Consider the following 21,731-nt stretch of genomic DNA (forward strand, 5'->3'; position numbering starts at 1 on the left):
TAGTTTTCAACATTGTCACCTTGGCTGTATCACTCACAAGCAGCTGTATTCAGTACTTTCCTGCCTCAGCATTTGCTCTTTCAAAAGACCTGCTTTGGGGCTGTTGGATCGCGAAGGCAAATTTTTGCCCAAATTTTTTGCCGACACCTGGAAGTAGTACTTCCCAAAATCTGATTGCACCCACCTAACGTCCTGTAATCACACACTAACGACCTTTGCCTTAGCTTTAGTTCCTTGCCATGTGATCAAAATTGGGCAAAAATGTATATTTAAATTAAAAAAACAACTTCATAACATTTTAAACATCCATTATTTTTATGAAAGGAACAATTGTAATAGTCTATAACTAGCAAGAAACTATGGTACTCAATAATGTAACTATTGTTTACTGCATCTTAAGAGGAAATAGTTACTAGAGACAGCTTTAACATTTGCAGTGTTTAGGTAGGAAGACAGCAGGGGACAGCCCAAACCCTAAACAATAAGATATTTCTCCCATAACAGGTTTTATTTACTACCATATTTCAGACATTTGAGTCTATTGAGTTTAGTTGAATGTAAATAACATTAATAATGTACCATTTAAGTTACAGAAATGGCAAGTCTCTATGGTATTTTTGACCCAGGGAGGGCCCTATTTTAAAGTGGTTGTATTTAGTTCTGCCAGCTCTAACACAAAAGTACTGTAATTATAAGGCATGCAAGCCATGCTGCTTGAACTGCCTCTGCTCATTAATACAAAGCTTGCTGTATTTATTTGTATTATTTATTTTACTCACCTCTCTTGTCAGCACAGCCACAAAACAGCCATTGTTTGTCTCAGACGGTTCCAGTTTGAAACATTTCTCACTTGCGTTTTCGATTTCCAAAATGCTGCAGAGAGGCAGGACTGGGGGGCTAAGTCTGCAGAGTGTATCATAGATACAAATCATTACTGGCATACTGTGCATAACAACATGAGCTGATGCAAACCACCCAACCCATACTGGTTATTATTATTATTATTATTATTATTATTATTATTATTATTATTATTATTATTATAGGCACCAAACCATGCAGAGTAGAATACAAAACAACATTTAAATTATACTAAACAGTGGTAAAAATCTAAATATGAATTTATTGTATTTTTATTTTATTAAGAAGACGACTTAGGGGGGTGATTTTATTAATTTATACCTTGTGGGAATAAGCCATCTCAGGAGCATTTTACAACACCAGTGAATTCCTTGAGTGTCATGAACCAGATAGGCAGTAAAACGCTCAATAAATACCCAGCTGTGGTTTATCCCGACGGGGTATAGATTGATCAAATAGACCCCTTAACAGTGTCTTGAGGTTTTCATAAGTTTTACCTACAAATCAAAGCAGTTTGTTGAAGGAAAAAAAGTAATGTTATAACAAATCCTCAGATCTATAAAAAGTCATGCAATAGTTGTATTAGCGGCATTACTTGTGCAAACAATGTCTGTACACCATACCTGTATGGCTGAACTTTGTTTCCCTCAAATTTATATTCCAGTGCTTTTTTCACCACATCTTCATTCTCCTCTGGGTAAACTGAGCATGTGCAGTACACCACGGCCTGCACCTTGGGAACTACAGAGCAGATACATTAACAGGAAGGTAATCAATGTTTTGTACAGTGCTTTGAGATACCCCTGTGTAAAAGCGCTATAAAAATGTAAATAAATAAAATAAATAAACATAACTTATTGGGATTTTATTTTTATATTTAGTGTGCCCAATTATTTGACCCCTGATTTTCTCCCCAATTTAGAATGTCCAATCATTTTTTCTCCTCACCGCAGCAATTTCCCACCCAGCTCAGGAGAAGGTCAGTGTGCATCCTCCGATCCATTTCCCAGCCAGAGGAGGACAAAGGCCAGCCCTGAGAAACAGTCCCTGTCAGTTTTGCCTTCCTAACCCACGGGAGTGCCAGAGCCAATGCAACGTTCCCTTTGGAATCACCAGCGAAGACCAGTGACTCCACACAGCCAGCTTCCCATAGTTTTAATTCAGATTTTTATGATTAGCTTTTAAGTCATTAATTCTATATTATGTGTTTTTTACTAGTTCGGTTTTAGTTTAAATTAATAATTCTTTAGCAAGACTACCTCATTTAAATCACTAAAACACATGGGCAAATAGTAATTACAGACAAATATTAAATTGCATGATTATTCCTTGAGGGCCTGACCACATTTTGTATTATTTCAAGAGTCCATTTCAAATTACCCTGATTAAATGTATGATGAACTCAATCTAGGCAAGAAAATTCAATATCACAACTGCTTTACTGGGTGCCCAAGGGTTTTTCCATTTAAAAGGCCTACTTGTGTGAGCGGCTTATATCTACAGTGCGCCTCATTTCACATAAAATGTTTACAATTGAAATGTCCAGTCTAAACTTGTCTAGTACAGCTACTTTAACATGTGAGTTTTCACTGTCAGAGACTGATAAGCTTATATAGATATACTACTGGCAAAGTGGATATGCCCCCGTTAAAATGTTTTCATGAAGATCTGTTTATTTGGAAAACAATTGTCGTTATTTGAACTCATTGCAGGAAGGCAGACAGCAGTGCTTGACAACTGCTGATTAAAATGCAGACATAAAATAAAATACGTCATAAGTTAACCTTTCATTATTTTATGTTCAATGCTGCTGAATAAAAGAAAAAAGTAATGGAGAGGAAAATTTCAGTCGCTCTTAGCAAAAACCAATAACTTTAGACATCGATACACCCCACAGAATCTGACAGGTTACTAAAACTGACTGACTTAGTTAAAAAAGGTATCTACCAAAAAAAAAATAAAAAACCAATTTGTAAAACATTGTACTTGGTAAGTGAATTGTTGTTTTGTTTTGTGTGAACTTTTACTAGTGCAGTTTCCAGGGCACATGTGGAAATGTGTTCGTCTCAAAGGTGCTCTTCCCTGGTAAAGGTGAGAAGTAAAAAGTATAAACTCTCTGCCCTTCAATGAGAATCCCATTATAAAAGACAATTACTTCAGACCAGTACTGTTATCCTCCCATTTGGCCCCATACAATTAGCCTAGTTAAACTTGCCATATTACCCCCTCCCCCGAGCAAATAACTGCTTTTATTTTATGACCCCAGGAATATAGATTTAATTATATATTCTCCTCAGACCATCAATGGGAAAATATGACAGCTTCTATTTTTTTTTAAAGCAATCTTAAAAAATATTATTACTTTTAAGCACCACAGGGAATTGCTTTCCCTCTAGTAAACCCTAATCTTATGATAATGCACAACCTCTTGAAGATGTATGGATGTAAGATGCACATGGCTGCAGGAGTTGTGATGTCACCATATCTGTCAACATCAATAACTGAGAAGTTTTCCCAAGCCCTCTAGTTCTTCCAAATACATTCTTTAAAAGAGTGGACATGTCTGGGTCTTGAACATGTATTACTATATAGGAGGCTGTGTGGTCCAGTGGTTAAAGAAAAGGGCTTGTAACCAGGAGGTCCCCGGTTTCAAATCCCACCTCAGCCACTGACTCACTGTATGACCCTGAGCAAGTCACTTAACCTCCTTGTGCTCCGTCTTTTGGGTGAGACGTAATTGTAAGTGACTCTGCAGCTGATGCATAGTTCACACACCCTAGTCTCTGTAAGTCGCCTTGGATAAAGGCGTCTGCTAAATAAGCAAATAATAAAAATAATAATAATAATTACTAGAAGCAGAACAAGGTCAAGGGACCAAAGCAGCTTCCACCACTGAACAGCATGAGTGTAACCTCCCACTAACTTCAGCCACAAAGCAATGAGGCGATCACCGGATGATAGACTACAGACTACAGGGATTATTTTATCTATGAATCTCTTGTTCTTTTCTATTTCCTGTAAATGCTGTAAAGTCTTTTATGGCCCAGTGACTTTAAAGGTTATATTAATCTTTATTATTTTTTTTATTTTTGTTTGATGATCTCTTTTTAAAGATACATCTCCAAGCATGTTTTAAATACTGGCCAGGTTCCCCAAACAAATTTTATTACTTTTAACCCAATTAAACTTTTTTTTTAAAGTTATGAAATTAAAATGTCCAACAGTGCATGTTTGTCAATTTTGCTTTTTTTCTGTCTGTAAACATATATAAAAAAAAATTAAATAAAATCATATTTGATTGTGTGGTAGCCTTCTTTTACAGCTCTGAATCGTGCTTAATTTGCTCTCAAGAACTGGTCATGGAGTTATGGAAAATAGACCCTTATAGCTTTTACATCAGTGTCACAAAGACGGCCGGAGTGGGTGGCGTCAGACCAGAAGCAGGAAGTAAATAAACAGAGAGATGTGGTTTGTTTAAGCTGAGCGCGTGATCGCGCTCAGCATTTAATAATTAACAGCACAGAAAATAAAAGGTTTGAAACACAAAAACAGGACACGGCACTGGTAGCCAAAAGAAACATATAAACAAAAACGGACTAAACACTTAACACACGGTGCACGGAGACAAACAAACACGGTGAGTACAAACAAAACACTTATTATATTTATAATTACGCTTTTAACTCTCCTTCTCTCTCACCCGTTCTCCACTCTCTGAACACCTAACCACCAGTGAGTGAAAATGTGTCTCTATATATACTGTTGTGCTGGGATTCAATTACTAATTAATTATTCACTTGAATCCCAGCACGTGAATTAATTCTGTGCAACCCCGTGCTCGCATATTATATTTTAAATGCACGTGCGTGATGTGCAATCCCGTGCCTAAATACAAATCTACACTTTTTAAATATACGTGAAACACAGACCCGTTTATATCCCGTGTACCAATCTATACACCGACACTAACACACGCACGCAACATACAACACAGAACAAGCAAATGCACACAGGGGCGGGGCACTTTGCCACATATACCCCCCCTTGTGCGCAGCACACATGGCCTCAACGGCCACCTCCCCCCTTAAAAACCCAGCAGTCCAGAACAAAGTCTTGGGCTGGGAAGGGAGGCTTCAGTGGGCCCTTGGCTGGCAATGCTGTCAGCACCCCTGCCGGTAGTGGCACGGCTGACAGCCTGTTGGTCCCGTCCTGCAGCGAAAAAGCTGCGGGGGCAGGTGGTCCCCCGACCTCCCCCTTCTTCGTAGCCGGCAGCTCCCTCCTGTGGGGCTCCGGCCACAAGAACTCCTGCAGCGAAACTGCTGCTGGGGAAAGTGGTCTCCAGACCTCCTCCCCCTTCTTCGTGGCCGGCAGCTCCCCTTTCTGGGGCTCCGGCCACCGTACTCCCTGCGGAGGTACGGGCAGCAGAGGCAGCTCCTGCTCCTCTGCTCCGGGCGGTGGTGGAGGCAGAGGCAGCTCCAGCTCCTCTGCTCCTGGCGGTGGTGGAGGCAGAGGCAGCTCCAGCTCCTCTGCTCCTGGCGGTGGTGGAGGCAGAGGCAGCTCCAGCTCCTCTGCTCCTGGCGGTGGTGGAGGCAGAGGCAGCTCCAGCTCCTCTGCTCCTGGCGGTGGTGGTGGCGGAGGCAGAGGCAGCTCCTGCTCCTCTGCTCCTTGCGGTGGTGGTGGCGGAGGCAGAGGCAGCTCCTGCTCCTCTGCTCCTGGAGGTGGCGGAGGCAGAGGCAGCTCCTGCTCCTCTGCTCCTTGCGGTGGTGGTGGCGGAGGCAGAGGCAGCTCCTGCTCCTCTGCTCCTTGCGGTGGTGGTGGCGGAGGCAGAGGCAGCTCCTGCTCCTCTGCTCCTGGAGGTGGTGGAGGTAGAGGCAGCTCCAGCTCCTCTGCTCCTGGCGGTGCTGGCTCCCTCTGCTGTGGCGGCTGGGCATGTGCACGCCGTGCTGCCTTCAGCAGCATAGCGAGAGGCTGCTGGGGGACACCAGCATCCTGCCCTTCTCCCCCCCAAAAATTTTCAGGGGGTTGAGCCTGTAACTCCTCCCCTTCTGGCTCTTGGGGCTGAACCAGCAGGCATTTTCCCTCTGCTGGTGGCTTGGGTCCCAGGGCTGTGGAAGCCCCGACTTGCCTCCCTTTGGGCTGTGGACGCCCCGACTCCTCCCTGTTGGGCTGTGGACGCCCCGACTCCTCCCTGTTGGGCTGTGGACGCCCCGACTCCTCCCTGTTGGGCTGTGGACGCCCCGACTCCTCCCTGTTGGGCTGTGGACGTTCGGGCTCCCCCCACTCAGGCGTAGGACGTTCGGGCTCCTCCCACTCAGGCGTAGGACGTTCGGGCTCCTCCCACTCAGGCGTAGGACGTTCGGGCTCCTCCCACTCAGGCGTAGGACGTTCGGGCTCCTCCCACTCAGGCGTAGGACGTTCGGGCTCCTCCCACTCAGGCGTAGGACGTTCGGGCTCCTTCCGCTTGGGCTCCTCCCATTTGGGCTGTGGATGCTCAGGCTCCTCCCATTTGGGCTGTGGAGGCAAAACCAGCAGGCATTCACCCTCTGCTGGTGGAGATGGGGACAGCAGGTACTCACCCTCTGCTGGTGGAGATGGGGACAGCAGGTACTCACCCTCTGCTGGTGGAGATGGGGACAGCAGGTACTCCTCTGCTGGTGGTCCTGCTACCTGGGCTGCTGTTCCATTTATGGTTGCCTCCAGGTAGTTGAGGACAAACTCCACACCCTCCTCCAAGGTGTTTGGGGTGTGTTCCTGCTGATATGCCTCCCATCTCTCACTGTCCATCATCCACAGGACCCGGACGACTATGGGCAGAGACTGGGCGCGTGATCGCGCTCAGCATTTAATAATTAACAGCACAGAAAATAAAAGGTTTGAAACACAAAAACAGGACACGGCACTGGTAGCCAAAAGAAACATATAAACAAAAACGGACTAAACACTTAACACACGGTGCACGGAGACAAACAAACACGGTGAGTACAAACAAAACACTTATTATATTTATAATTACGCTTTTAACTCTCCTTCTCTCTCACCCGTTCTCCACTCTCTGAACACCTAACCACCAGTGAGTGAAAATGTGTCTCTATATATACTGTTGTGCTGGGATTCAATTACTAATTAATTATTCACTTGAATCCCAGCACGTGAATTAATTCTGTGCAACCCCGTGCTCGCATATTATATTTTAAATGCACGTGCGTGATGTGCAATCCCGTGCCTAAATACAAATCTACACTTTTTAAATATACGTGAAACACAGACCCGTTTATATCCCGTGTACCAATCTATACACCGACACTAACACACGCACGCAACATACAACACAGAACAAGCAAATGCACACAGGGGCGGGGCACTTTGCCACAATCAGTAACATAATAACTGATTTAATTGCTAAACTACGTATATGCAAATAACAGGTGAATCAAATCTCACCTTATAGAAGATGTATTTTCTTTTACGACACCAACACAGCACTTGCTGCTTACCATGTTTATGAAAGTTTATAAAAGTCTTTGAGCATCCATGGAGACATGAAGTAATTCAGTACTGTATGAAACATTGAAACATCCTCCAAGGACCAAGAGACCAGAGTCCTCAAAACTGCAATGAACCCCCCTGTGCTACCACACACAGCTATTAAATAACTTGTTAAGAAGCTGAACACGGAATCATCTCTATTTGGCTGGATAAAAAGTGACTTGCATTTTTAAAAATAAATCTCTTGCAAGTTGTCGCTGCTTGAGTGGCTACATATTGCAAATGACAGGGAAGAGGCTTTTACTCCCTTAACAGTCTGCTTCTTCAGCCAGCCTGTCAGAAGTATGCCGGCATCCATTTGTCTAATCCAACATTTATTATTAAACAGCTATGGAACCATTTCAATGTTTCATTTTTTTAACAAACTATCTCAGTTACACTGGTAATCCAAAACTCAAGCTTGTTCAAAGCTTAGTAATTTTCTTTAAATAATGTCCAAGTTAGAGGATTAGTGGCTCTGTCCATACATTAGCACATATTCCAGTCTAGAGTAGCAATTTGCATATATACTGTGTATTCTGTTTGCGGCAATCTTAATTTTGTATTCCTACCAATGGGAGTTATTTGACTGCTAGATTAACTGGGGATCAAACCTATGAATTTCCAATTAAATATGTCCAGTATCCACAATTCCTGTGGACTAAACAGAATAGTGAATCTGAAACAAAAAAACTCACTCAATATGCTGTCTTTATCTTAGTGACTGTGTTCTTCTAGATATTTTATAAAAACAGTTCATTTTAAAAAATCCAACAAGAAGACGAATTTCTGAAAATATCCCTGTAAACCAAAGCTTTCAAACAATGTAAACAAACATTTGAAAGCTGATACTCGAAACAGCAACATTAATTAATTTGTTGCACCTAGACTTCTACTCGTTTTGACATTTCTGAATAACTAACAAAGATTGTAAGCAAGACATTCATTAACATAGTCTTTTTATTTCAAATTTAACAGCTCTACACAAATGAATTGAGGTTAAAAAAATGAACAGGTCTGCTAAATCCTTCATCATTAATGTTTCCAGACTTTTAGAGCAAGTGCATTAAGTACAGGGTGATTAGAAAGTAAGTTTACTACATCAACACACCATATCTCATGCAGTAAACTTACTTTCTGATCACCCTGTACATCAAAACTTGTATTCTGATATCTGCAGCAACGTTTGTGTTCCTTCTGTGCCACGGTAAAAAATGGCACATAACGGTGCTGTGATAATTAGGTAAGGAAATCATAAACCCATAGCAACATACTATATGTACCATATATTACAAATGATACTGTAAGAAAGATGATTTCTGATGTATATTTAATACATTATTTTCTCAAGTCCTCAGATCATCTACATATTACGTCATTATTTATTCTCTTTGCTAGAAGACTTAAGTGAGCATGACCTGATTAAAAATGAAACTACATAATATTGATAAAATGACGATATACATTTTGACCATAATCACAGTGTATAAGAAATATTGACCCTTGAGATAAATATTCACAAAGGGAAAACACCTCTTGGTTAATACATTTTGATGGTAATCAGGCAATATACGTATGTTTTTATCTGCCAATGTAGGTGAATATCTCTGACGATGAGGAGTAGAGACTCCTAACGTATCCTTTAAGGTTGTCACTTTTTTAGCCAGAGAAAGACTTAAATATACAGTATATTACAGTGGAATGAAATGATTTTTGCCACAATGTAGTGGCACATTCTCTTGCTCTGAAAGACAATATTTGTAGTAATATGTCAGCTAGTCAGCCTCCAAATAATACACGTTAGATTAATGGAAAGCAATATGAAAAAACCTGTTTACCCTACACACACTTTTTTTTTATTTTATATACAGGCTTTTTGGCATCAGCCAGGCATATTTCACTTCCTCAAATAACTGCGGCAACAACTTCTATGGTTACACAAAGTTGTATGTACCAGAAGCTTGCCATCCATCAACTGCAGAGACAAGATCAAACACACTCTGCGTAAACGCATCAAATAGAGAAAGTTATTTTGTGAACCATGATTAACAACCAGATGTCACTGGTTTGTCACTTATATTGTTATGTTGTCTTATCTTAAAATTCCAGCTATTGGCAAAAGGCAAACTTTCAGAGATCTGTGCAGTTAACATGTCGCAATGAAATACAGATGTCAAACAAAGCTCTAAAAAAATGTTCTGCCCTAGTTAAATCATTTGTATGTGCTTACACACGCATTAAAAAGTGAACATTAGCAAGACAACAGCGGTTGGCATACTACAAAAATTCACATCCGTATGCATATCATTTACGGTCAAACCAGCTGAAGTAGTTGCACTGTCCTTGTTTGTTATTTTGGAAGGGAAAATGTTGTGTTCTGAAAAACAGGGGTACAGTACATTGGAGACCGAGTGCACAGTATAGTTTATTCCACATTCCTATATATTTTCCTATATATTAATGTATTTAGCAACTTGCAGGAACAGGCACCTCGAGGCAATGATACTAGGAATCTAAAATTGAATCGGCAGCGAGAAGCTAAGTTAATAAAGTGTGTTTTAACCTTGGCTTGAATCCCTAATTGGAAACAGAAATACGATTCTGGACAGGAATTCAAAAGTTTTGATTGAGAAATAGCCCATTTTGCCCCTAGGGTTCAATCAAAGTGAAAGAACAGAAAGAAAATTGGCATCTGTGTATCTGAAGGCACAGGCAATGTACACAGCATCCTTAATACACAAGCACTGATCCCCAGAAGATCCTATATACAGTGAGTAAGCAGCAGCATTTTATTATTATTATTATTATTATTATTATTTGTTTATTTAGCAGACGACTTTATTCAAGGCGACTTACAGAGACTAGGGTGTGTGAACTATGCATCAGCTGCAGAGTCACTTACAATTACGTCTCACCCGAAAGACGGAGCACAAGGAGGTTAAGTGACTTGCTCAGGGTCACACAATGAGTCAGTGGCTGAGGTGGGATTTGAACCGGGGACCTTCTGGTTACATGCCCTTTTCTTTAACCACTGGACCACACATTTTGACTTGGTTGAATGAATTAGATGTGATGTGTTAGATTGTTTAATACACAAGCACTGATCCCCAGAAGATCCTATATACAGTGAGTAGGCAGCAGCATTTTGACTTGGTTGAATGAGTTAGAGGTGATGTGTTAGATTGACAGAACATTTATTCAAAGGATTTAGCTGGTACAGTATTTTACGAGGAAGTCCAATATCCAGAAAAAGTACATGGAATTGAGTGAAATGATCTAAATGCATGGACATCACAGCACCAGTCTGGCCCACACTGACCTGCAGAGTAAAAATGTTTTTGTGTTTTCTTTAAATTTGAAAATGCAAACTGCATGTAATCCCCCCCCCCCCCAAAAAAAAAAAAAAAAATTATGCATTGCAGTTATATATATTTTTTCATTTAAAATGTAAAAATGCTTCCATTTGTGTCAAAGGGGAAAAAAGTGAAGGTAATTTTATTCTGATATACTTATTCCAACTTTTTGAATAAAAACATATGGGCCATATCAAACCTTTTTAAATAGAGCAAGGGTGCCCAAAGTGCGGCCGAACAACCCCTTTAATGCGGCCCGCAGCGTCTCTCAAATTGAACCTTATTACGTGGCCCGCAATGGACCGAGCACCTGCCAAGCATTGATTTATAGCAGCCTTTACAGCAGAGGTGCCCAAAGCGGCTTGTTGATATTATTTATTAAGCAGCATACAGGTAGACAGGACAGCAGGATTACGTAGGAACTCGCATAATAACATAGGAATACATTTTTGCACGTACTACGCATGAACACTAATGACAGATCGACGCAACAGTTTCTACGTGCATGTCAGATTGTGAGATACAGGCAAGCACTCACAGTAACGGGAAAAAACGAGAAGCGCAAGAAGAGTTTCGAACATTTCAAGACCAATGGACAGGAAAATATTTTGTATTTGAGAAGGAGGGCAAACCTCTTTGTCTTCTGTGCAAATAGTCCATTGGAGTCATGAAAGACTATAATGTTAAACACCACTACAGCATATGATCAGTACGTGGGTGAGCATAGGAAAAGGTGGGCGGAGATATTGCGGCGTTGTTGATTAAGAATCAACAACGCAGCAATATCTTTTTTCTAAAATAAGGACATAATGTACTCTCCTTTAAAGTTTAAGATACAATTGATTATTGTTGAGGTGGTGGGTATACCATTGTTTATTTGCAATAACTCAACCCTAGCCAGAGACAACTTACTTGACTGGAAATGTGGAATACCCATCGCCTCAATAGTAATTGATTGTAGATTAAAGGAGCCCAAAAAACTTTTTTTTTTAGTGCCCGCATATAAGAACATAAGAAAGTTTACAAACAAGAGGAGGCCATTCGGCCCATCTTGCTCGTTTGGTTGTTAGTAGCTTATTGATCCCAGAATCTCATCAAGCAGCTTCTTGAAGGATCCCAGGGTGTCAGCTCCAACAGAATATAGTAATGATACTCTTCACAAATTGACTTATCAACAATAGTAATATATTAAATGATTGATACTTTTCATTTATTGAATTGAGTGTTATTGTCACTGGCAACAGGAATAAATAAAGCCTGATATGTAGCATATCAATTATCCATGCAAATCTCTATGCTATTCACTCAAACAAAAAAAAAAGTTATTACAGGAAATAGAAGACAGAAGCACAATGCGACAGTATAGTTACAGCACCTTGCCTGACAACTGCAGAAAATGATTTTGCTCTCATCACAGTTCCTCAGTTGGTAAATGAATCTAAGGCACTAAAGTGTTCTTTTCCCAATCAATCCGTGCTAACAGAAAAAAAAAAATATTGATAACTTTTGTTGAATTAAATAATAGAAAACGATGTCTGCTTTATCAGAATGGATCTTGGGACAAACTATAAAATGTGTTTCTATTCCAATTGCTGAAATTAATTGACCTCCAAATGGTCAGCATTAAATTGTATTACCGTTTTAGACTGATCGGACAAAAAAATGAGTGTCCTGCTTTAGTATGTCTGAGGACCACTGTAGCATGTCTGTCTTATACATTGCACATGGCTTGACCAGAGTGGTGCTTTCTTGTAGTTGCCATTCCAGGAAACCCAGTACTATCTTGATGGACATGGTGCTCACTCTTATGAAATCACAGAGATCCTTCTGCTTTCCCTTGATTGTTGCTCAACACTTACACAGCTTATATAGGCTGAGGGATATTCTCATTGTACTTACATTCTCTAATTGTTTTGCCACTCAGTGTATAAAATAGTATTTATTAGTTCTTTGTGTGGTCTGTGTAGTTTCATTCAAGTTGGTTTGGCCAGGGACCCTTTTAAGAGTGACCGTAGATAAGCAAAATCAGTATCATTTCTGGCTATTGCTAATTGACATTCTGTTTAAATGTGTTACCACTGTGGACATGGCTTCCATTTTCCAATTCCAATTGCACTTGAATTCTCATTAGAAGTCAAAACACCTAGTGGACTACTGCATTAAATTATAAGTATGGAGATAGCTGATTCCAGGATATTAGGTACTTATCTACATCACTGCATTCTCATGGTGAGATAGCGTATTAATGTGGTTTTCATTATGTTTTATAAAATACGATTTTTAGCTAATAAATTATCCAGCAAGTGTTGTATAAATAGCACTACTGAGACAAACATGGCATTTACTCATTCGGATATCCTTTTAATAGGGGGCAGCAGTGTGGAGTAGTGGTTAGGGCTCTGGACTCCTGACCGGAGGGTTGTGGGTTCAATCCCCAGTGGGGGACACTGCTGTTGTACCCTTGAGCAAGGTACTTTACCTAGATTGCTCCAGTAAAAACCCAACTGTATAAATGGGTAATTGTATGTAAAAATAATGTGATATGTTGTAACAATTGTAAGTCGCCCTAGATAAGGGCGTCTGCTAAGAAATAAATAATAATAATAAAATTCAGTTAAGTATTCAAATACTTCTTCATTTGAAAAACATAATTAAAGCTATTATAGGCAACACTTAATTTACCCCACTAAATTAACTAAAAAAAAAAAAAAAAAAAGCATGCCATGTAGTAGGTGACGTTAGACATCTCTTTTTAATTTTTTTTTTTTTTTTTTTATTCCTGCCATTGCCGTTTCTTTGCAATAAAGTGGCCAAAGACACATTTTCACTTGCCATTTTTAAAACTGTCATGCAAATTGGGACAAGGTGATAAATCAGTGTAAGATAAAACACGTTGTGTTTTTAATGTAATTATGTAATTTCTGGCAGACATGGAATGTGATTTGAATATTCAGATGTTTGTCCCAGCACTAAAAAACAGTATAATCAGTACAGTAAGTCCTTATTTAAGTAATAGGACCCTGCAATGGGAAGCTGCAGAAGAGGGCACTGCTGTACAGACCACGTCAACTACCAAAGTTGATAATCAGGATCTATTTTTGAACTAGACATTATAACTGTGCAGCAGTTACCTACCTTGTTGTTGTGCCCTGGAACAGAGCTTTCTGACAGGAGGATGAAAAGTGTGAGTTTTCTGTATTTATTTATTTTGATTACATTCCTGCACTTAAGGTAAATATCACAGACTTACATTTCACTGCGTGTGTCATGATTTGTTCTTGGTGCTTGGCAAGGTCGTTCAGTTTATCTTCTGATATTGATCCCCTGGAAATATCCTGGAGAAGACCAGCATCTAAACAGATAAATCACAAACTGTCAATGCAAGCTTGACATTAGGCTTAAAAGCACAAGTGTGTCAGTAACATAGAGTATATCACTTTGACCAATATGTAAGTTGCAAGTAACAAAATTAACAAAAGTTTAACATTGAAATTCACTGCCAGGCCTCTTCTAATACCCCCTGGTTCTGATCTCTCAATAACTTGTGATTGAATGTATAAACAAACGGACAGTCACATCTGTATATCCCTGGAATCTAATGCTCTCATTAATGTGTGCGGAAGAACATCCTCACAAAGTTTCCTCATAATCGCACTCTACCGATATGTAAACTCTAAAGGGTGCTGTACGTACATATCTTCCCACCTGGGAGATGCACGGGGGGAACTGTTACGTGTGTATGTTCTCAACCCCTAAAACCCTGAGTTTTAAAGCAAATGGAACTTCATACAGTACCTTCATTTTCATTTAAGATGAAATCGACTGGATTACTGACACCAGACACACTGCACGGAGGCAGGAGCAAAACAATTTTAGCCGTTTGTAATCGTGGATTTGTAGGATCAATGTCTGTAAATGTGTCAGGTATTAGCTTTATATCTGTAAAAGAAACATTAAAAAAAACAGCCAGTTATTGCAATGCAGTAACATGTATTTTTCTACAGTATTATCATTCCATGTGTGATGAAGGGCAGCAGTGTGGAGTAGTGGTTAGGGCTCTGGACTCTTGACTGGAGGGTCGTGGGTTCAATCCCAGGTGGGGGGCACTGCTGCTGTACCCTTGAGCAAGGTACGTTACCTAGATTGCTCCAGTAAAAACCCAACTGTTTATAATGGGTAATTGTATGTAAAATAATGTGTACTAATAATAATGTAATTGTATGTAAAAATAATGTTATATCTTGTAAAAATTATAAGTCGCCCTGGGTAAGGGAGTCTGCTAAGAAATAAATTTTAAAAAAAAATGAAGGGAATGCTTTAGGGTCAGCTTGGGTCACCTGCTGGACCAATCAAAAGTGTCAAATGGACATAGTTATTAAAAGTTTGATTAACTGAATAAAGTGTGAAAGTGCAATCTAAACAAACAGTTTAATCAAAACAGACTTCTAAAAATATAAAGTATTAGTAACACACATGGATACATATGGGATTACAGCAACTAAACTCATGAATTATGTTTTACTGTAATTAAATTCAACAATTTCATATCAGATCCAGCACCAGTGTGGATGTCATGCTCCTATTGCAATAAGCTTATATATGCATGGCTCACAAATGTCTTTTCCAAGCTTTTGTGATACAAGTATTGAAGAAATCTGAATATAAGTTGACCCAGGCAATTGGCATCTGCCATTCATTTTAAAAAGATTTAATGCCGTGTTTAAAAATGTTTGAATTTGTTTCTAATCAGTCCATGTACAGTATATCACCTGTTAAAATGAAAAAAGTGAAAGAAAAATTGTTGTGGTTGACTTTAAACTGCACATTACTAATCAATACTTAAAGATACAAAGGTGTATGTCTTGGTCTAATTAACAATGTCTAACCACTTACTTCTGCATTGCATTTGTGTGAAGAAATGTTGCAGTTGTTCCTGCTGGGATTTAGTTTTCACCCCACAAACAAAGATTTTGCTTGTGTTCTGATTGGTCAGTGCAGACATGTGAGCGATGGTCAAGCCTGATGCCACGCTTCCAATGATGACATCATCATCCAGGTTCATCAAGGCCTTCACGGAGTGTGCAGCCAGACTGCGAGATTTATCCTAAGCATTTTAACAAAGGGAAGAATTTCTGTGACGTCACATATTGCAGGGTTGACTTCACGACAAGATTCCCATAAATCTTGAACCAATTAAAACATGTTGATGCCCTCTGCGGGCAGTACATCACAGGCAGTAGCTCCACTACTGATCTGTGCAAATGTGAACGAACCTTACAATCCTGCCATGGTCAGTGGCACTGTGTAGTTCACTGCACTGTTTAACCTGCTACCCTTCAGTCATCAAAAAGAAGGGCCTCAGTGATTGGTAAGTTTACAGATCTCAGTCTTGCTGAGAGTGGAACACCAGTGGCACAGTAATATTCCAGAGATGGAAACTACATTATCCTGGTTGTTTGCCGTGTGTGTTTTGATCTACATAAAAATATATAATTGGTAGTAACTGGTTACATTCCTTAATTATATAGGGCAGCAGTGTGGAGTAGTGGTTAGGGCTCTGGACTCTTGACTGGAGGATCGTGGGTTCAATCCCAGGTGGGAGACACTGCTGCTGTACCTTTGAGCAAGGTACTTTACCTAGATTGCTTCAGTAAAAACCCAACTGTATAAATGCTGTATTATCTGCTGTATTATTGAATTGTGGTTTGTCACACTTGAGAATTATTGTATTTCTTGTTCTTATTGTATGACTTATATTGTAACACTTGAATGTATTTGTATTCGCTTGCGATTGTAAGTCGCCCTGGATAAGGGCGTCTGCTAAGAAATAAATAATAATAATAATAATAATAATAATAAATGGGTAATTGTATGTAAAAATAATGTGATATCTTGTAACAATTGTAAGTCGCCCTGGGTAAGGGCGTCTGCTAAGAAATAAATAATAATAATAATAATAATAATAATAATAATAAAATCTAAGCAAACAAAAAAAAATACAAGTGTGCTCCTATTTTATAATGCATTTAAATTCAGACCTTTGTTTTTAGTAGGTGTTATTTAAATCACAATGTCGTCATTACCCACCTGAATAATTAGCTTGTAGTCTGTAAAGAGCTCCATTCCACAAAGGTCATCTCTGAGATGAGCAGGAAAACCCAACAAATCCTGACAGTGCAAGTCCTGACAGAACGTTAATCCTTCAAGTTCAGTGATTGATTTTACCTTCACAAATCCATCTCTCACCAAGGAACTGCACACATCTTCAAGGCTAGTAATATAAATCACACAAGTTAAAAGATGTTCAATCCCTCACATACCAAAACTTGAACACACACTCCCTTAAAAGATGGAGTGCTAATAAAATAGCTTGTTAGCTTTATACTACAGGTTCCTCTTTCATTGTGCTGATTATCTATTGGTTCTTCATTTATTTTTTATATTAATTCAGGATATGCTAACATTTTAAATACAAAGCCACAGACAGCTAGAGACATGAGGTGATTAGGTACCAAGAAACAGTCGCAACTTTTCATCTATAGCATGCTATCTGCATATTCCAAACAGAAGGATAAAAATGAAGAGCCACTGACACCTCATGAACCGCCTTCAGTTTTACTGTTTCCTCCACCATTACTGAAAGGCTGTTTTTGCCTCAGAAAAGACATGTACAGAAAACATTCTAAATTAGCGTCAAAAATGAAAATAAATGACCTGGTTTTCATTGTGTTCACCCAAGCGTACAGAGGGAGGGTAGAGGCTCTCTCTTGTTTTTTCCTTACAGTTTCGGGCAAGAGGTAGTCGATGGTAAGAATGTCGAGTTTGATTCGACAGCGAGCCAGAGAAGCAGCTATTTTTGTTTTAAAACTGTAAGGGAAAAGACACACAATAAAAGTCTCTTGCAGTGGTTTTGATCATGTCACGCCTGTTTACCATTAAAGAACATTCACACTACTTGCTAAAAGATTATTGCATTTTTTTTTAAACACACTATAGCTCATTCGCCAAATGTTTAAAAGCTGCATTGTATATTTTTTGCCAAATGTTGAAAACCTGCATTGTTAAAGATTTTACTTGGTCTCAAGGTACTTGCATTGTGAATTTTACTCTTTCTACAGAGAAAGTCTTTGTCTATGCTATCTGAATGACGTTCCAGTGAAGCCTGGACATCACCAAAGAAACAGGAGCTATGCAAACATTTCAGAGCTGGCATGCAGCAATGTTACATGAAGAGTGAACATCAGGATAAGAATAATTTGTAGCTACTGATGCTGAAATTATTCTCTTACTTTGAGATCAATGGGATGGTACAGTACAACATCTGATGCATGTTATGAATGATGCGCTTCTCAAAGTTTAGGGTATTATTTGTTAATGAAGATAAGGAATGGGCAATGCATTATTTTTGATGCATTTCACGTTCACATTCTTCTGCTGGAAAAAATACATTTCTTAAGGTCTAGGAAAAATAGCTCCACTAAACCAGGCCCAGTGTATGGACACCATTTAATTCGTTTCTGTGGAGGGGTTTATTTTTGCAAAGTTACTTAGTGCTGAAAGAGGGTTTTCTTTGTTTATCCTTAGCCTGCAAGTTTTCTGTCTGTTGACATAAAACACATATTATTTTCAGGTATTAATCACATGGCATGCACACTTACCCTCATGATTTCATAATTTAAACACAAAATCATAAATTCAAAGGCAAATTTATAACAAGAATTGTTAAGTAAACCAATATTAATTAAATGACACTGATAAACACCTATCGATTTTTTTTAAAGCTTTTTCTCTTTACATTTTTTTTTTTTAAATGTTGAGAGCATGGTGAAGGTTAGAATAAGGTGAGTATACCTCTACAAATAAATCCTGCCTGTATTTATACATTATAGGAATAGCTGAAGCTTTTAATTATGTCAACAAGGCTTAAGTCCTCTCCATCACAACCTCAGAGTGCATGCAAAAAATGTAATGACTCACCTTAAAGGTGTAAACGGAAGCACACAAGGGAAGTGGCCTTGTCTTAACCCCAGTGTTTGATCTACTTTACATTAATCCTTTCATAGTCAGGCACATACTGCTGATTCTATCTGAATCCTTCCAGGAATCTTGAACACTGCTGTCTTTGCAATATTAGACATAGGCTACTGTGATAGAATACAGTGTATTGGGCAAGGGGGGATTGATAGCATCGGTTTTTACTCTGGTGCAAAGGGTAATGTGAATCCATGTGGCTGTCCACCATTTCGTCCACAATTTTTCTTGCATTATGTTTTATTCATTATTGACTAAATATTTTTGAATAGCATTTATACAGTGATTCGACCAAGTCTCTAATCAAGCATCTGCACCTAGTAATCAAGTACAAGAAGGGGCTATTTAAACAGAAACCCACCACTAGTGCTACACATAGCTTTGACAAAGAAATGTGAAGTAAATTCAATCTAATTTAATATATAACTTTGCCGGTGGGCTTACAACCACAGTGGCTGGAATGTTCCTAATGAAGATTTGTAAATGAGGGCAAAATTAAAGAATTATGGCTGCCACACATCAGACACGATGCAACTTTTAATTGAGCGACATGACCATACACACCAGAAGCGACACAGAGGCGATGCGACAGATTTGAAAACTACTCAAAATTGCTATTGACAAAACTATGATCAAGACTGGTACATATTCAACAATGTGATGTGGAAATTCCAAGTGTCTTCTCTGACGGTATTTCAACATATATGGCAATAAATCATACACACCAGGCTCATCCAGCTCCTTCTAAATGGACTCCAAAATATTGTCTTTCAAATCAGAATCTTAATAATTGCGATGACCTTTGTTATAAAGCTCTGGGTATTTTTCCACGGCAAGTATTATTGTTTCCTCCATCATTTTGGATACTGCTTCACCCTGCTGGATCATGTGCGTTAAAGCTGTTCTGATTGGTCAATTCCCTAGTTACCACGTGACAAATCGCAAAAACTAGGATTCAATCCTATTTATTTCATGTCGCTCCAGTGTCGCCCTGGTGCTGCTCCCACGTTGCCTGTGGTGTGAAAGATACTTATCAAAAGTATAGGTTCTATTCATTTTGTTGCATTGCTGCACAGTTTCGCTTGTCGCATTGTTTCTGGTGGGTAGCAGCTTTAAAGGACCTCAAGATTCTGTTTTTCAACAGCTATACCTGTTCAGGGACTTTTCTACTTCTCTTACTTCTTCTATCTCCTCTTCATCAGCTAGACAGAGTCTGGGTTGAAACTTGCGATCTTGGAAATCATACAACATCACCACAACCAGGCTAGTCAAGTCATCATGCTGTAAAGACACAAATAAAATAAACAAACATATTCACAATGCAGTATTTCAATGCCCTATAGTCTGGGGATCGCTGGTTCGAGTCCAGGTTATGCCATCGCCGATCGTGGCCGGGAGTTCCCAGGGGCCGGCGCACAATTGGCCAAGCGCCGCCTGGGAGGGGAGGGTTCAGGTCGGCAGTATAATCCTCGGTTCACCGCGCACCAGCGACTCCTGTGGCCGATAGGGCGCCTGCGGTTCTGCTGTAGAAGCCACTCAGATCTGTGTTGTCCTCCGGCACTGTGGATCTGGTGGCTTTGCAGTAGATCTGCAGCGTGAAAAGACGGCTTGGCAGGACACGTTTCGGAGGACACGTGTGTCTGCCACCGTTTCCCGAGTTGGCGCTGGAGTTGCAGCGGTGAACTGGGATAAAAATAATAGTTGGGCATTCCAAATTTGGGAGAAAACCAGGGTAAAAACCATTGGCGACGACTAAATTAAAAAAAAAATCACATTTGTAGGTCCCAAAAACATAGACCAGATGGCACTAACTAAAGTCTGTATTTAATGTGAAAACAAAAGACTACTACAATTCATCTAGTGAATGTCAGTAGCAGGTGATTGGTTAGCATGTTTCTCCTCCTGAAATTCATGTGTTGGTCGACTGCCAGCCAGAAAAGCCAAATTACTATTAGAAACCTCTGTTCACGCTACTAAATAACAGCATAACCCAAAAGGAAGGACTTTGCGCCCTTTGCTGGGTCAGTTCCTCTGGCTCTGTAATCAGCTGGTTCAGATTCAGTAATGCAAAGACACTGTGCCATTGCAATATTTCAGGGGTTTTTGTTTTTGTTTTTCCAGAAATAACCAATTCCCAGGCTAGGTCATGAATCTAGAGTTTGGTCAGTTAGTCACTTAGAATTTCAGGATTGAGACATAATTACAAAAAAAAACAAATTATAGACAATAATTTAGATCTTTTATTTAACATCATGTCCAAAATGTCAATCTTTTCAATTTATGTCAGATTTTCATTAAGTATATGGAAAACCACACAGCGGTATGTAATTCAATATGTAAAAGTAACATTATTCAGCAGGTTTCATTCGACTTTATGAAGCAAAATTAGTTCATTCTATAAAGTGATGCAAAACCTTTGGCCATAGCTGTACTTACTGTAGTAAGGTTTGTGTGAACTTTAAAAGTGATGAATGCTTTGATGTTCAACCTGAATGCAAACCACTATAAATGCTTAATGCTTGACATCTCCCTGGGTCTCTTGCAGCTGAGGTAAAATGCTTCAATAACCCTAATAATCCTGTTGGGTAATAAATTATGTTTTTGCAGCCAGGGAATGCCTTCCTACAGAAATGTTCAAAAATTGTATTAGCTGCAAAGGGCACAATTCCATTTGTCATTTAGCAGGTAATACATTCTGCTTGATTAATTCTTACTCATGCGCGCTGGGCTTTGCCTAGCCACACTGATCTCACAAACTTTTTTTTCCATTGAGAGAGAAATGGACATTGCAGTGCAGCCTCCTCTGTTATGCTGTTATAAGATTTACAGTCTTTTCCACATCAGAAGCTGTTCAAGGTGGAACTTTATGGGTCCAAATACAATTAGAACAACGTTTTAAACCGTACTTCAAGGTGCCTGGCTTTATTGTGCAGGATGTTAAATAGCAGCCTGCCATCTGAT

General features: G+C 39.5%; 1 protein-coding gene across 3 annotated transcripts in view; it reads right to left on the bottom strand.

The window, feature by feature from the left end:
- LOC117408905 (putative methyltransferase NSUN7) overlaps positions 1-21,731 on the bottom strand; it is a 46,648-nt gene that overhangs the window by 8,670 nt on the left and 16,247 nt on the right. For all 3 annotated transcript variants that reach the window (XM_059006462.1, XM_034014331.3, XM_034014328.3), the window contains exons 4-11: positions 19,921-20,051; positions 17,454-17,606; positions 16,827-17,010; positions 15,633-15,843; positions 14,535-14,678; positions 13,990-14,091; positions 1,485-1,602; positions 780-903 (exon numbers count right to left, since the gene is read on the bottom strand). In XM_059006462.1, coding sequence (XP_058862445.1) covers positions 780-903; positions 1,485-1,602; positions 13,990-14,091; positions 14,535-14,678; positions 15,633-15,843; positions 16,827-17,010; positions 17,454-17,606; positions 19,921-20,051 — 1,167 coding nt within the window. The remainder of the gene's footprint in view (positions 1-779; positions 904-1,484; positions 1,603-13,989; positions 14,092-14,534; positions 14,679-15,632; positions 15,844-16,826; positions 17,011-17,453; positions 17,607-19,920; positions 20,052-21,731) is intronic.

The sequence above is a fragment of the Acipenser ruthenus genome, chromosome 2, assembly GCF_902713425.1.
Source record: "Acipenser ruthenus chromosome 2, fAciRut3.2 maternal haplotype, whole genome shotgun sequence".
Taxonomy (NCBI): domain Eukaryota; kingdom Metazoa; phylum Chordata; class Actinopteri; order Acipenseriformes; family Acipenseridae; genus Acipenser; species Acipenser ruthenus.